Source organism: Xiphophorus maculatus, chromosome 8 (genome assembly GCF_002775205.1).
Source record: "Xiphophorus maculatus strain JP 163 A chromosome 8, X_maculatus-5.0-male, whole genome shotgun sequence".
Lineage (NCBI taxonomy): Eukaryota > Metazoa > Chordata > Actinopteri > Cyprinodontiformes > Poeciliidae > Xiphophorus > Xiphophorus maculatus.
In genome coordinates this window covers 12,644,659-12,659,183 of record NC_036450.1, presented here as the reverse complement: position 1 = coordinate 12,659,183, position 14,525 = coordinate 12,644,659, and the positions used below count along the sequence as shown (strand labels likewise).

The 14,525-nt window shown below is 39.0% G+C and overlaps 1 protein-coding gene across 1 annotated transcript; it reads left to right on the top strand.

The window, feature by feature from the left end:
- The first annotated feature begins 3,109 nt into the window (after window positions 1-3,109).
- rnf208 (ring finger protein 208) lies at window positions 3,110-14,305 on the top strand. Its single transcript, XM_023338374.1, has 2 exons — window positions 3,110-3,763; window positions 12,188-14,305. Exon 2 carries the CDS (start codon window positions 13,165-13,167, stop codon window positions 13,939-13,941), a length of 777 nt encoding a protein of 258 aa, XP_023194142.1. The 5' UTR covers window positions 3,110-3,763; window positions 12,188-13,164; the 3' UTR covers window positions 13,942-14,305.
- Window positions 14,306-14,525: the final 220 nt, after the last annotated feature.

Below are 14,525 nucleotides of genomic sequence, written 5' to 3'. Positions count from 1 at the left end.
TAACCTTGGAGCTTCCTCCTCACAGATCACCCCTTCCCCACACAGCTCCACCAGACTAGTGGCAGCAGGAATCAGCAAACATTCAGTTTATGGTTATAAACAGCATAACAGAAAGACATTGCTGAGTCTGCATAATGATATGAAGGCAGCGTTAGAAAGAGCAGTAGCTTCTTCAAGAAACAGGGGAAAATTTCCAGGTGTCATATTACGAAGTCAAATTACTTCTAAGTCATGTTTAATAATTACAGCATTTTTATAACAATTCAAGGTAACCTAGTTACCGATGAAATGGAAATGTGCGATGAAATAGAAATGTGCCTGGAAAATACATAATACTGTCCCTTTAAAATAATATTAAAAAAACTCTCTCTACTCAGCACACAACATTTCTGAGCATGTACAGTATATGTTCCAAAACATTGTAACAGAGACTCAGAAATTATCTTTAAATGTATTTTTACTAATCTGTATTACAGATCCTGCAATGCATTTCACAACCAAAGTATCAACCTCAATTTTGACTGAAATTAGAGAACTCTTGACTTAATGTCATTTGACTATCATCCACTAAAATAAGAAGCGTTGTGTAAAGAGGAGAAAAAGCCAATAATAAAACAAAGAATGACAGACTGGTTTTTCAGGAGCAGGTATGGCAAAGAGATGAAGTTGATAAAAATGGTGCCGTAACCAAAACTAACTGAATGACATCGCTTCAAAGCTCAGGGTAAGTATGAATCTAAGAATCTTATTAATTGTCACTTTTTTAGTATAGTTACATTTCCAGAGGCTAAAAAAAAATCAGAAGTTTTTATCAATTCAACAATTAACCATTTGACTTATTTATGCCCAGTTTCAAAGGAAGAAGATCTAAAACTTGACGGGAACCTTTTTGTGTTCCGCAATGCTTTTGTGAGTTGTGAGGAAGTTAAGAAATGCTTGCTTAACAGGAATCCAAACTATTTAGTCACTTTTCTTAATTTATAATCACTGTATAGAGAGAACAGACTGCACTCTCAAAATGGTAAACAGAAAGGTGAGCTTTGAAAAGTATTCTTGACAACAGGTAATACTCTGTTTTTATTATGGTTAACTAAATTAATTAACCAAAAACGCTTTGCTTTCTGGAACTCAATCATAAAAGAACAAATATATATAGATTTTTTTCCTGTAAGAAAAATGCTGTCACATCCACATAATTTGTAGCCGGTATTGCAGCCTATAATATGTTTGTTTTCATATTCGGCACATTTGATGAATATGAAGCATTTGCTAGACTTTAAAATGTTTATCAATTTAAAATACAGCCATAAATGTGCAAGGACATTTAGTTAAATTGTTCACAGTTCTTTATAAAATGCCACAGTACACTGAACGCCTGAATGAAGCTACAGTAAAAATGTCGATAAACAGCCTACAGCAATTAAAGGTTTACATTACATGTACAGAAATACATGACAAAGGAACTGACACACCAGCACCTCCTACGGGTAACGAAATCTCACTACAGAACATCCATATTGCCCTCTTTGTAACATCCATCCACTGATCAGCATTATTCAGCATCATTTTGTGCCAGTTCAGGGGCTATTCTTAAACTTCTGAGGCCATCACAGATTATATGTTCAGGCACATCAAGATAACAAAACTATTATCAGCTGAGTAGATTTGAAGACATAATTTTGCTGTGCAAGAATAATTACTAATAAAAATACATTTCCTGCTGTTACACCCAACACTAGACTCCTAGACAGGATTAGCTTTAACCTTGGCTGCCATCTTGCCACAAACTTCTTGCTTGAATAAAAATACTTCTAGACCTAATTCTTTCTGGCAGAAGAATGATGTTTTTGGCCCAATTTCATGTGGTAACAAAGCTGGTGAGAATGTGTCTCTACAGATAATTAAAAGAGTCCTGAAAAAAATGTGGGGTGGAAGTCCAGATTATCCCAAAACTAATATAGAAAGCCAGATTACACTTTACAAATGCACTCAGCAGTAATGTGCTTTTTACTGGACACATATTTTGTGGCCTGATGACACAAAATGTGATGTTATACTTCAGGTAGTACTTGTGCAACTCATGTAATTTAAGAAGTTAAAGCCTTGGATGAATGTTTAGGAATGTCCATCAGAAAGCCCTGACTACAGCAATTTATCCAAGCAGGGTCAGTATATCCTATAAATACAATGCACAGTAAATTCTTCCTACAAAACATTTAATGATTAAGATTTGTGGGTAAAAAAGCGTTAACTGTTGCCCCACACTGAGGAGAAATGCTGTATCTGATGTGATGCTGATAATCATAATAATAACACCACATTACTAAAAACAGAAAAACTGTGATACTAAAAAAATTCTCACTAAAAATAATTTGAGAAACCTTCAGCATGCTACAGCAATGATGAGTGTGTGCTGTGTCCCTTCCCCATAACATCTTAGCAACTTATAGAACCAATTCATTGTACTGACTGCTGAAACTCTGAACTGATGCTCAGTTTTCCAGTCGCTCATGACATTATGCAACGGATGTTCATATGTTTTAATTCTGGTTTGTTTTTGTTGCGCTTTGATCTCGGGATTATTTGTTCTGTCAGTGTCAAAGCTTCTTGAGCGGATACAAAACGTAACAAAATCCTCGTTATGCAACATCCCTGCATGTTTGGATCTGCGAGAAGAGCTTAGGGTGCTGGTTTGAGGTTTTTGAGAAATTTTGTTTCAGGCTTTAGGAAAGATAAATGCTGTCTGTGATGGAGATGCTGGGTCTGTTTTTCAATGTATCCAGTCTGATACAAACCCCATTAGGTGGTAAGCTTATGTGTCTCCTATCTAAGCCTCACAAGCTCTCCGTGTGCCTGGCTGGTGCTGCTTTACCATATGCCAGCATATAAAGTATGATTCATTGCTTTTGGTTTCTTTTTGCATCTCAGAAAGGGTTTGTGTGTGTGTATGCATTTGTGTGTTTAGATGGGGGTGGGGAGTACCATCCTGATTGGCTGAAGTATTTTCTCTGGCAACGAGCAAACGTGATCCCGCCTGCAGAGGCACTGCAGTGAGTGCTGCAGTGAGAAAAAGAGAGAGGCAGGCAGGAGGGGGCGGGCAGGCAGAATAAACTACATGAATAAGGACTGAGCCAGAAGCACAGAGGAGACAGAGCACTGTGTGTGTCTGCGTGTGTGTGCGTGCGCATGTATGCATGTGTGAGAACACTGCGCATGTGTGACTGAGCGGACTGTGCAGGAGAAAGAGCAGTAATGAACGCCAGCTGAGGGATGACAGCAGGGGAGAGGGAGAGAAGGAGAAGACAGAGGCTCACCTGAAGATGAGAAGAAGGAGGCAGTGAAAAGAAAAGAGGACATACTGGGGCGACATTTGAGACATAGAAGAAGCTTGGGTCTCTGCACAGAATAAGATAAATGATGTGTGAATAGAAGCAGACAAACTGGGATGGAGAAAAGGACACGGGAAGAAAGATTTCAGCTCCAACTCGAAGGAAAAAGACCGGAAGAGTGAAGGAGAACGAGACCAGAGAGCCGATGATGCTGAGCTTGATGAAAGCAGACTGATGTGTCCACCTTGCAACAGCTTCCTCCATCTTAACATTTCCTCCATGTTGTTGATGCTCTGAGAACAGAGACGGACAGGAGAGAGGAAGACAGCATCCTCACCCAGGCAACAAAGAAGGCAAAGCAGTTTGTCATCCAACACAAACAGCTTGTTGAGGCAGCAAACGACTGGACTATGACAACCACGTAAAGCGGACAGGTGAGCATGAGACAAAGCTTTACATCTCTTTCAATGTGAAGATGTGTACAAACATGGGAAAGAAGGAGGCTTGTGTTTTGTTTTGGTTTGTGATTGCCATGTTTTGCTCAGATGTTTCATCATGTCGATCTGGGTCGATGGCATTATGTTCACACGCTGATGTAAAACTGAAGACAAACCAATCATGCCCACCGAGCCACAGCTTCTTATCGGCAGAGATGAAAAACCTATCAGACGGAAACGATGACTTGAGGTAGCTCATGTGTGAGTTTGGTTGTAGATAATGTGTAGAGGGTTTCCTGTGGGCTACTGTGACATTTTCCAGATGTCTGCCCAGGCAGATAGGAGAATTGGGGGGGGAAGCAATAGTCTCTTCTGTATTTGTCAGCAGGCACAGATGCATCTCCATAATGGCCAAGCATCGGCGCTGCAGTGAGAGCGCCCTGTGCACCACGCTGCTATTGCATAACTGCTGCTTCATCCAAACTGCACCCCTCCCATTTGTGCAAAGCCGTGTGCGGCAGCAGCTGCTTCGTTGCCTAAAGACCCGAGCAGTTTGCATCTGCAAAGTCTCACAAATGCCGTCCACTTTAAAATTGCACGAGACATCCTTAATTATTTGCCCTCATCGATCGAGCCGCGGCCGTTATTGAAAAGCCTGGGCACTTTTCCTCATAAATCTTCAATGAAGTCTGTGTCAGGAAGAGGGATGCGTTGTTCATGCTTTTATTTTTTTTAGCAGCATGTGCAGCTCTGCCATGTTGGCGTGGGAACAACACAGGCGAGAACAAAGAGCAATTGGCTTTAATGAATTGAGAGGCAAAATGGCCGATGTCTGCTGCCATGAATGACAGCAGACTGTTATTCAAATCAACACCTCGGCAAGATAAAAACATAAATATTGGACGGCATTATACAGTGGAAGTGCGAAAAATCGGCAAGAGGGCAAAGGGTTATACAACTTTAGCATAAAGTCAGTCCTGTTCATCATCGGACTTTAGTTATATCCAGTGATGGAAAAACATGAAGTAAATCATGGGATTTATCCTGCTAAGGTCATTACATGTTACATAATGCCAACACGCAGCATTATAGCTCACATACTGTAGGTCAGAGAAGAGATTTGTTGACATTTTTGTCTTCCCCAGAAAACTGTTTGAGAACAAATTCAAATGTCCTCATAGCTAACAATCTTGGCATAATGCAGGCATCTTGCATCGGGGGCATAAATGCCCATATCCTCCGCTCCATCCAGGATGACACTGTGATAAAAAAAAAAAACAACAAACACAGTTTTCTGTGGATAATTGATTGACAGGGAGACTACATACTCATGCACACTCCTATCAATGACTCATTCAGAACATGGTGCCCTGACACAGGCTCCCATCCACACAGGTGGACTCCGTCTTGTGTGATAGAGCTGACCGGGGCAGAGCTGTGAATGTGAGTGAATGCGTGTGAAAGTCTCTAGGGAACATGTGTGGTGTTTTCTTTATCAAAAAGAATGCTGCTTGGTGTGTTTCCTCCGTTCCATCACATGCTGGGCGCCTTTAAAAATACTCATTTTTTATCGTCTCCCATCAGTTTGTTATCAGATTGTTTGTCTCTGGAGGAATGTAAAAGGGTGGTGCTCTGTACATGATGGAGTTGTCTGAGGGTAAGAATGTTCTAGGATGGACGTGTGCATGTGTGTGTGAATGCAACTCTGTGTGTCTTTAATTGTAAAAGGAATCTGCAGCTGAGAGTGACTCCTCCGACATCTCTGTGGTCAATTCCTCCTCCTTCTTGTCGAGGTCAAATGCCTGAAGTGATTTCATTAGTAATAATTCCTCTTGCTGGAAGATGACCCACCATGGTGTGGACGCAGTAAAACACTGGGGAGCCATTTACAGGATGTACAGAGATGAGCTCTTTATATAATCCTTCATCGACTAGGAGGAAGCAGCTCTGAAGCGGACCCATCAGCAAGCTGCCTCCATCAATCATCAGTCATTTTCATACCACCGTAACCAAATTATTGGGGAATTTTAGCTGCTTCGTCTCTCTCTGACTCAATGGGTTCCCAAGCTGTCTGGTGACTTTATTAACAAAATATTAGGCATAATCACAATCAATTTATTTTAACAAACTGTTTGTATTCATCTTCTTAACATATAGACATGCAACCATTTGATCCCATCTGACCTCAATAATAATAATAATAACAAAACACAAAAATCTGATATCCTTCCAGGACCTGATGGCTTCATAGAACCAACAACACTCTTCAGTGTTGGCGCAGTTACTTAAGAAAACTCAACGATAGCTAATTGCAGCATTTGTGAGGTCTTTTGAAATCAAATCAAGAGATACAGAGATGAAAGAAGCTAATTAAGAGAAGATATTATTTTCAGACTTGGAGATATTCCTAAGTGAGTAAGTAAACTTGTTTTTCTACACAGCTGCTTTTACAGGTCAAAAACCTCAAAGTGGTTCAAAATGAAAACAAATAACAAAAGAACTCAAAATAAAGAATAGAAATCCAAATACCTATGAAGTTATACAGCAAGAAACTATTTAAAAGTCAGGATAAATGAGTTTTCAAGTGCTTCTTAAAATCTCAACTGAATTAAGACATTGCAAAGATGAAAGCAAACCAATCCACAATCCAAGGGCCAGAACTCTAAACATTTATCACCTCTGTTCTTGAGATGTCTTTGAGGAATCAACAACAATTCTTCAGACTTGAAGATCTCAGACTGTGAGAAGAGACTGCAGATTCATTCAGGGTGTAAGATAAAGCTAAGCCTTCAGCAGACAACAGGAAGGCTACATCAAATGCAGAAAATTTGTTTTATAACTTAGAATTTTGAGGTTTAATTCCTGATGAGAAACATGCTAGATTTGGAAGTTTTTTTTTAATACTTCAGAGTTTAGTAGGGAAAAAAGGGGAAGACTGCCGTTTTAGTAATACTATTGATTCTAATTGCTAATGTGAAATGGTGAAAGTTAAGTTGCATGGTCATGCTGGCTTTGTTCTAAATTAATCATTGTATTGCTGTTCTTATATTTTCTAATACTATTTTTTAAAAATAGAAGTTCAAAACAGCTAAAATCAGTCAGATATAAGGAAAACAGGAGGTCAGAAACATGGACAAAATCAGCCACAAAGTTTTGATTCCTGCAACTCAATTGAAATAAATCCCAATTCTTAATTTAGTACAGATTTCTGGGCGTTTTTCATTTTTACAAATTCTTTAATACTCATCAATAACATCAAAACTCATGTTTCAAATCCCTCTGAAGGTATGACAGAGAGTAAACCTTTGCTTTTATGGGGTGTGGCAAACAATGTGAAAACAATGAATGTGAGGGCCTGTAACTCTCACTTGTATTTGTAAATCTGATCCTGAGTTGTTTTTTTTTGTCTTGTGGGCAAATCTGTTTTCTTCATCTTGAAGGTGGGAGTTGTGTGCCAAATTAACACCCACATGACAACCTGGACGGTGTGTATTTCTTAGCACATGACAACTGACCTCAAATTTAATCCAGCATCTAGTTTTAGTACAGATTTTAGATTCAAGTAAAATGGAAATTCAAACATAAAGAGAAGCACATAATCTAAGCAGGAGATATAGCCACACTTAAGTTTCTATAAGGCCATAGTGATCTATGAATCTAATCAACGCTTCAAATTTGAAAAGGTTTCTGCTTCAAATGGAATCAAACCTCATAAAGGAGTTTAATAGTCTTTAATGTCAAAATGGTTTAAATGTTATTAAATGCCAATAATAACATTGGCATTTAGTGCCAATATTGTTATTGGCATACATAACATTTTGTATTCAATTCATGAATCTGTGAGTGATTCATGAATTGGCGAGTTTTTCATTGATCAACTCCAGTCAGTAGGACAAATACTAAAACAATCTGATAAAAAAAAGCTGATCAATGCATCTCTCGTAGACATCACATGTTTTATTTATGATTGAAAAAGATAACCTCACTTGTACTGTATGACTTTACCTTCATCCAATATGGTAAAGTCACAGAAAAGTCATGCTACATGCTTAGTTATTCTGCCCAGCCTCATGAAATGTGCATGAAAGCTTCCTCTGTGTGCCCTGCACACGGTGTGCACCAGTGGATGAGAGGGAAACAGGCTATTTTGGGGAAGTGTTCCAGCATTGCACTGCTGCTTGGGCGCATTTTGTGAGCTAGAGTGATTGGTAAAATTCTGAGTGGAGCTTGCAAACAGCGGTTTATGCCCGAGTGAACAAATATGTCAACAGACTAATGAAGAAATGGGGGGGGGAAGGAGAAGCTGTCAAATGTGGCTTGCTTCATCACAAAGCACTTCCGTCTGTTGAGAAAGGGGGGATCTTTCTCACTCAGTGTGACTCTTCAGCAAAGGTTGGGGGCAGGAAACCACAGAGAAGTGCGCAGCTAAACAAACCATAAATAGACGGCAGGACCTGCGCTGGTTTTCATCTCTTCTGTCTTTTTTTCTCTCCGTCTCTCTTCGTCACTATGTAGGTTACCTCCTCTGCTCAGTGCGTTATAATGAATCATCGCTGTCGACAGCCGAGCACAGAATGGGAATCGTGCCAGTCGCTATCCGGCAGTTATTGTTTTGGTCAAGTCAAAAATGTTCATCTGAACGTTCGTTATTTTTTCACTTGCCCACTCAGAGTATGACACAAACCCTCCGCACAGATTGTGACCTCTTCCCACGCATGTCAGAAGCAAAACCGGAGCAGTTTGTATGAGATGGCTGGGTGTTGACAACAAACAGGAAGAAATGCAAGTGCAGCACCACAACTATGTCACAATTACCTGCCCTTTCCACACAGTGTGGAAAAATACATCAACTGCATATTCACAGTTGATGTATTTTATCTTACTATTCTATTATTAGAATAGTAAGATAAAAAGTAAATGTCTGTGTTCATAATCATGTTTTAGTTCCTGAATTTTCTCAGTAGAGAAAAGCAAAAACAATAAATGGACATTTGAATTACACTTTTAAATACAAAATAATGCAAAAAAAATTAAAATACAATTTCTTTCTTTGTGGTCAAAGAAATCAGAGGTAAAGAGAAACAAAAAAAAATGGCTTCTTATATTATATTTAGATGCTCTGCGACAGTAGGAGCCGATGTTTCTTCTCAACATATCGAAGTTGCTGTTCCATGTACTAATTCATCACAAACAGATGAAATGGAGCATATATTATAAACACATATCTAACATTTTCTTTAGTCTAGCCCTGGATGCTACATTTTGTACTGACAAACAACAGCACTGCTGATTTTTCAAATGAGTAAACCATAATATTATAATCTATCAATTTGTTCTCAACGCCCCCCCAAAAAAGAAAAATGTTGTTTTTTTTATTTCTAGTTAATGGAATAAATTATACATGGTTTTTCATCATGGGTTTCTAAAGAATCAAAACATTAATAGACCAAAATGTTTTCAGGAGAAAGAAAAGCTCTGCAATCCAATTTATTTAAAAGTTTATTAAATCCATAAAAAACTAAAACTGAGAAATATTATGTATATGTAGCTGAAGTATAAAAAGATTTTGTTTTCTGGTTAATTTGTGGGGTTGTATGCTGAGGTAGCCAGGCATTCATCAGTTCTTTAATAGATATGTGACAAACTTTGTCTGTCTTGTGCAAGAAACCTCCTTCAGCCAGAAGGTGAAGCACTGCTTTATAATTTACCCTAGAGTCATATTAAATAGTAAAATTATCACATTTTTTTCACAAAGATTGCAATGCCTTGATACACATGCTTAAGATGGTCAGTAGACATTTCATTGTAGGAAAATGTGTTTTGTTTTCACTCTACGTCTTTCCGTTTTGTTGACAGAACAAGGAAATACACAAAGTAATTGCCCTTTAAAACTACTTCAGACCAACCCTGAGCAATTTGTGATTATAATCTTCCGACTTGGCAGCAAATTAATGTTATGTGCTGTGTCAATAGAACGGCATGCTCCCAGACTGCCTCCAGAGTGTAGCTACATGGTTATTATCTCTCATATTTAAAGAGGCAAAGTTGAGCAGAGGCCAAGATGGAACAGGAAATGGAACAAAACATTTTCCCCTAATTAATTAAATGCTCGCCTACAGTATGAGGCGATAAAACAAAGATGTTCAGTCAAACAGGAAATTTGATGTATTTACAGTTGCTTGTAAAACATATTCACATTTTTACATGTCATGTTTAGCTCATGTGGATTTCATGAGCTAAACCAACACAAAGTAGCCCATAATTTTCAACTGGAAGGAAGATAAAAAAACAAAAAACAAATATGATGACCAGTGATGTCAGCTCCTGCCATACATAGGCAGACATAGTTCTTATTGAAAGATTTTGTACTTTTTCAAACTAAACTTTATAGTTTTGAGCCTTGATTACAAATTATTCATCTTGAATATGCCTGAAATATTTTCAGGTCTCATTATTAGTGTGGAGTATCTTTTATGGAGCGTGGAATAGCATTGCCTCACGGTTGTTTTGTGCCTTCTGGAATAACTTAGGCCAACAATGCTTCAAAATTTATAAATCTTGGGAGTTATCAGGTAAATGTAGCCCTCACTTAAGCAATGTTAGTAAATAAGTGAGTTTTGGGTTCTTTGCTTCAGTATACTCTCTACTATTTAATATGAATATCTCTTTAATGCTTTTGGATCAATCAACACTGAACAATACTACAGTAAATTACACTACACACCATGTAAAGTAGACCGTAGTAACCCTCCTTTAATTAGGCAAACAGAAAAAACAGAGCATTGTTCCAACCGCACAATGAATCTGCATATACAGTGTAAAACACCAGTTATATAACCCACTACTGTAAAACTAAACCTAATGCCGGCAGAAAATACACCCTACGTTGCAGGCCTGTTCAGATCCTCATGAATGTAGGAGACCCACCGACTCCACGGTCCAGAGCCTCTTCACTAAACGACCAAAAATATTAAAGTACAACTCAGTACCTTGTGTACTCGTGATTTTCCACAGATGAATCCGGGCAATACTTCGTCCTGTGTCCAGAAGAACCTCAAAGCGATCTGAAGAAACGGCAGTTCAGGAATGATGCAGTTGTGTGGTTTCCATGTGCTCCACATCTACTGGCCCTCAGTTCCCACGTTGCCAGAGGTACTCTGAGCGACGCGGGCGCTCAGAGTGACTATCTGGAGTCCGTCTCTCGTTATCCAGTCCGGTAACGATCTTCTGTAGCCATTTAAGTTCCACTCTAGCAGCGAAACAGCGGCCTACAGCAGTCCATGTTAGCTAACAGCTAGGTTAGCTTCGCTCTACCTCTCGGGTAAATACGGCGGCAAAGAAACAAACATACAGTCCGACAGTTTCTCGATGTGTCCTGCTAACTTGCATACTTTATCTTATAACTTCTCCTTACGATAAGTCTGAGCTTACTCACTTCTAAACCAGCTAACTGCTCCTCCTCTGCTATCACCTCTCTCGCTCAACAAATTCTTCTTCTTCTTCTTCGCTGTTTTTTTCTCTTCCACCTGTGCTACCTTCAAAGACCGTGCTCCTGTAGGAAAATACAATTTTCGCTGGCAATTCCCCTCAAAGTAAAGATAACTTATCTTAAACAATGCAAACATATTTCTACTAACTTTATATGAACTTTGAAATGTTAATTGAAATAAAAGGATATAATAAATGAACTTATCCTTGCTATTTATTATCTTATTCATCTCTTATGTTTTTACTATCCAGGCTACATAAAGAATAGAGAATCCCAAGCTTAATACAAATTATTAAAAATAAAATGTTTTGATCTTTAGAGCGTTTATTTTTATTTTATTTTACTTTTTTATTTTGTGCAAAAAATAATTGAAAGCACTCTTGTGTGTTTTATTGGCTGCACAGGAGAAGATGAAATTTAATTAAATTATTATTATTTAGGAACTCTATTGACCCTATTTTGATTTCTAAATAGGGTACAATGTGGGTCAAAAAGCAGGTGTGAGTTATAAAATAAAAAATAAACCATATTAAATTAGTACAAACCATTTCAAAATCGTCATGATTTTTATTAATCATGAAATTTTCATCTTCAAAAATTGAAATAAAAAAAAAAGTGCTTTGTGGTGTTAAAACTTGGAACATTTTATGGTGGTTTCTGAAAGTTATTGAGTTATTTATTTAGCAGAATCACAGGAAATGGAGCTGAATACCTATAAATGCCACACTTTTTAGATTTTATTTCTGTAATAAGTTATATTTATTATTTTCCTTCCTCTTTACAGTTATGAACTAATTTATTGGTCATGCAAAATACAGTGATTTTTGGGATTGCAACATAACATCTTTCAAAAAGGTTCAAAGCACTTTATCAATATGTTGTGGTTTTTTGTAAGCTAGAACTAACACTTTTTCACTTTTCACTTTTCACAGATAAATGGACCAAAGGAATCTGTCACACTAAAAAAGGAAAAATCATAGAGGCATCTGTAAAACTGTTATTTTCCCTTCTGCATAGTTATGATGACTGTCTGAGAGTTTAAATACAAAGAAGTTCGTCAATCCCACCTGTGAAAAATTCAAAGAGCCGTTCCAACACATCTCTGGAGCATTATACAAAAAAGACCTCCTCCCTACTGCTATCAAGAAACTAAGAAAAGGGGTAAAACAAGCTCTTCTGATCAAACTGGAGCAACAGCAGAGACAGACAGAAGGGCCCTTTTTCTTTCTTTTTTTGTAAATCTTTCTTACACACTCAAGTCAACATCTGGCATAGCCAAAACACACAAAGTTCAGTAGTTGTTTAAGTGAGAAAAAATGTGTTTCGTTTTGCAAGTCACAGGATAAATTGCTAATACTTTTGGACTTTTATGAACTGCCTGTAGTCAACATACTGAGTGAATTTAAAAATTCTTAACCTGTGTTGTGTATGTAGGTGTATTGACCATCTGGGTGCAGTGATTGAAAACATATCTTAGTGCTGAAGTATTTACAATTCCTGTGTACTTTGTAGATATCAGAGGGAACACAGGAACACCAACCTAAGTACTGTTAAATCACAAAAATCTGACTGCATATAGTCAATATTTATCAAGTTCTGTGAACTAGACTGTTAAATAATATACAATAATTATAAGTTTATTTATATTATAATAGGTTTGCTGTTACAGAGTTTGAGGTACATGTAGTGTTGGCTGAGTTCTTTCATTCATTGACACTCAGACTGACAGAAGCACCTTGAAGGGGAGATCGTTGAAGGGAACATGGAGGCATCCATCCGTCCCCATGTCCCGTCTAATGGCTGACTTCAAAGGAGGATATTAATCTTCTTCCCCTTGTGCAAGAGCAAGGAGTGTCCAGCGCTGATTAGAGCTACAGCCCATCTATCTCAGAACTCCAAAGCCTTGCGAATGTCCTGCCTCAGGCGTCAGCCGCTGGCCATCCCCATGGACACGGTCAAGATCATCCAATCGGAGAAGTTTCCCAGAGAGTGCCCTGTTCCAGTCACCCAACCTCGGTATGCCCCAGCTCCAAGAGTGGCGTGGGATGGTGGTGGTGAGGGTGAAATTATTGTCAACCAGGCCTGCAGTGACCTGACACTGGACATAGCACCATCTCCCAGGCCAATGGTGTCTCCTCCGGCCCCACTGATGCGCAGGGAACACAGCTTCCTGGCGCAGCGCAAAACCAGTGCCAATGAAATCTGCTACCACCAGTTCCACTACAAGATGGAAGATGTCATAGTCAACCAGTACGTGCTCCGTTCCTCCTCCACTTCTTCCTCCACTTCCTCGTCCTCATCTTCAGGCCCCGTCATGCCGTGCGAGCCCCTGGAATGCCCCACCTGTGGTCACACATACAACTTTGCGGGGAAGCGTCCGCGGATCCTCTCCTGCCTGCATTCGGTGTGTGAGGAGTGCCTGCAAATCCTCTACGAATCATGTCCCAAGTACAAGTTCATCTCTTGCCCCACATGTCGGCGCGAAACGGTGCTGTTCACTGACTATGGCCTCGCTGCTCTGGCCATCAACACCAGCATTCTGAGCCGCTTGCCCTCCGACCCCAATGGGCCCGTGCAGTGGGGCGGGGAGGCCGACCGCAGCTGCTACCAGACTGTGCGTCAATACTGCCAGTCAGCCTGCACCTGCCAGATTGCCAACCCGTTGTCCTCCTGTGGCATCATGTAGACAAGTGGGAGGAGGTGAGGACACTGCAGATAAGACTTGATGCTGCTCCCCACCAACACCACTCTTTTCATCTATAAGCTAAACCCTTTCTGCCAAGCCCCCCTCTCTCACATGTACAGTAAATAAATCCCTTCATAGATGTTATCTCTCTATATTTAATAACACAGATGGATACTGTGTGGGACTTAAGGATGCTGGTGATCCAGTATGAAGTAAATAAATGTATTTTATGTATGGACTGGAAAAATATTCACTGTCTCTCATTTGGTTGGATGTGTTTGTCATGACATCTCTTTACATGGGAATGCCAGGGGAGGTATGTCCCCCCAACCTAGGAGAATAAAAATTAAATAAATGAAAAGAATATCTCTGAGCGGCCTTTTTTTCAGTGCTCTGAAATATATTAATTGCAGAAAATTGTAGAACAAAACTATCAAATACTTTTAATAATGCATTCTTATGGGTTTTTAAAGGAAGTATAAATCCATAAAGAGCGACTTAAATATGTTACTATAGTCTGTCTATCCTGAGATCTTTGTTTTTTTAGTTACTTTTACTGAAACATGAGCTCTAGGATGAAAACC

Excerpts from the sequence above, each read along its gene's own strand:
- rnf208 (XM_023338374.1), top strand. The coding sequence starts at position 13,165 with ATGTCCTGCCTCAGGCGTCAGCCGCTGGCCATCCCCATGGACACGGTC.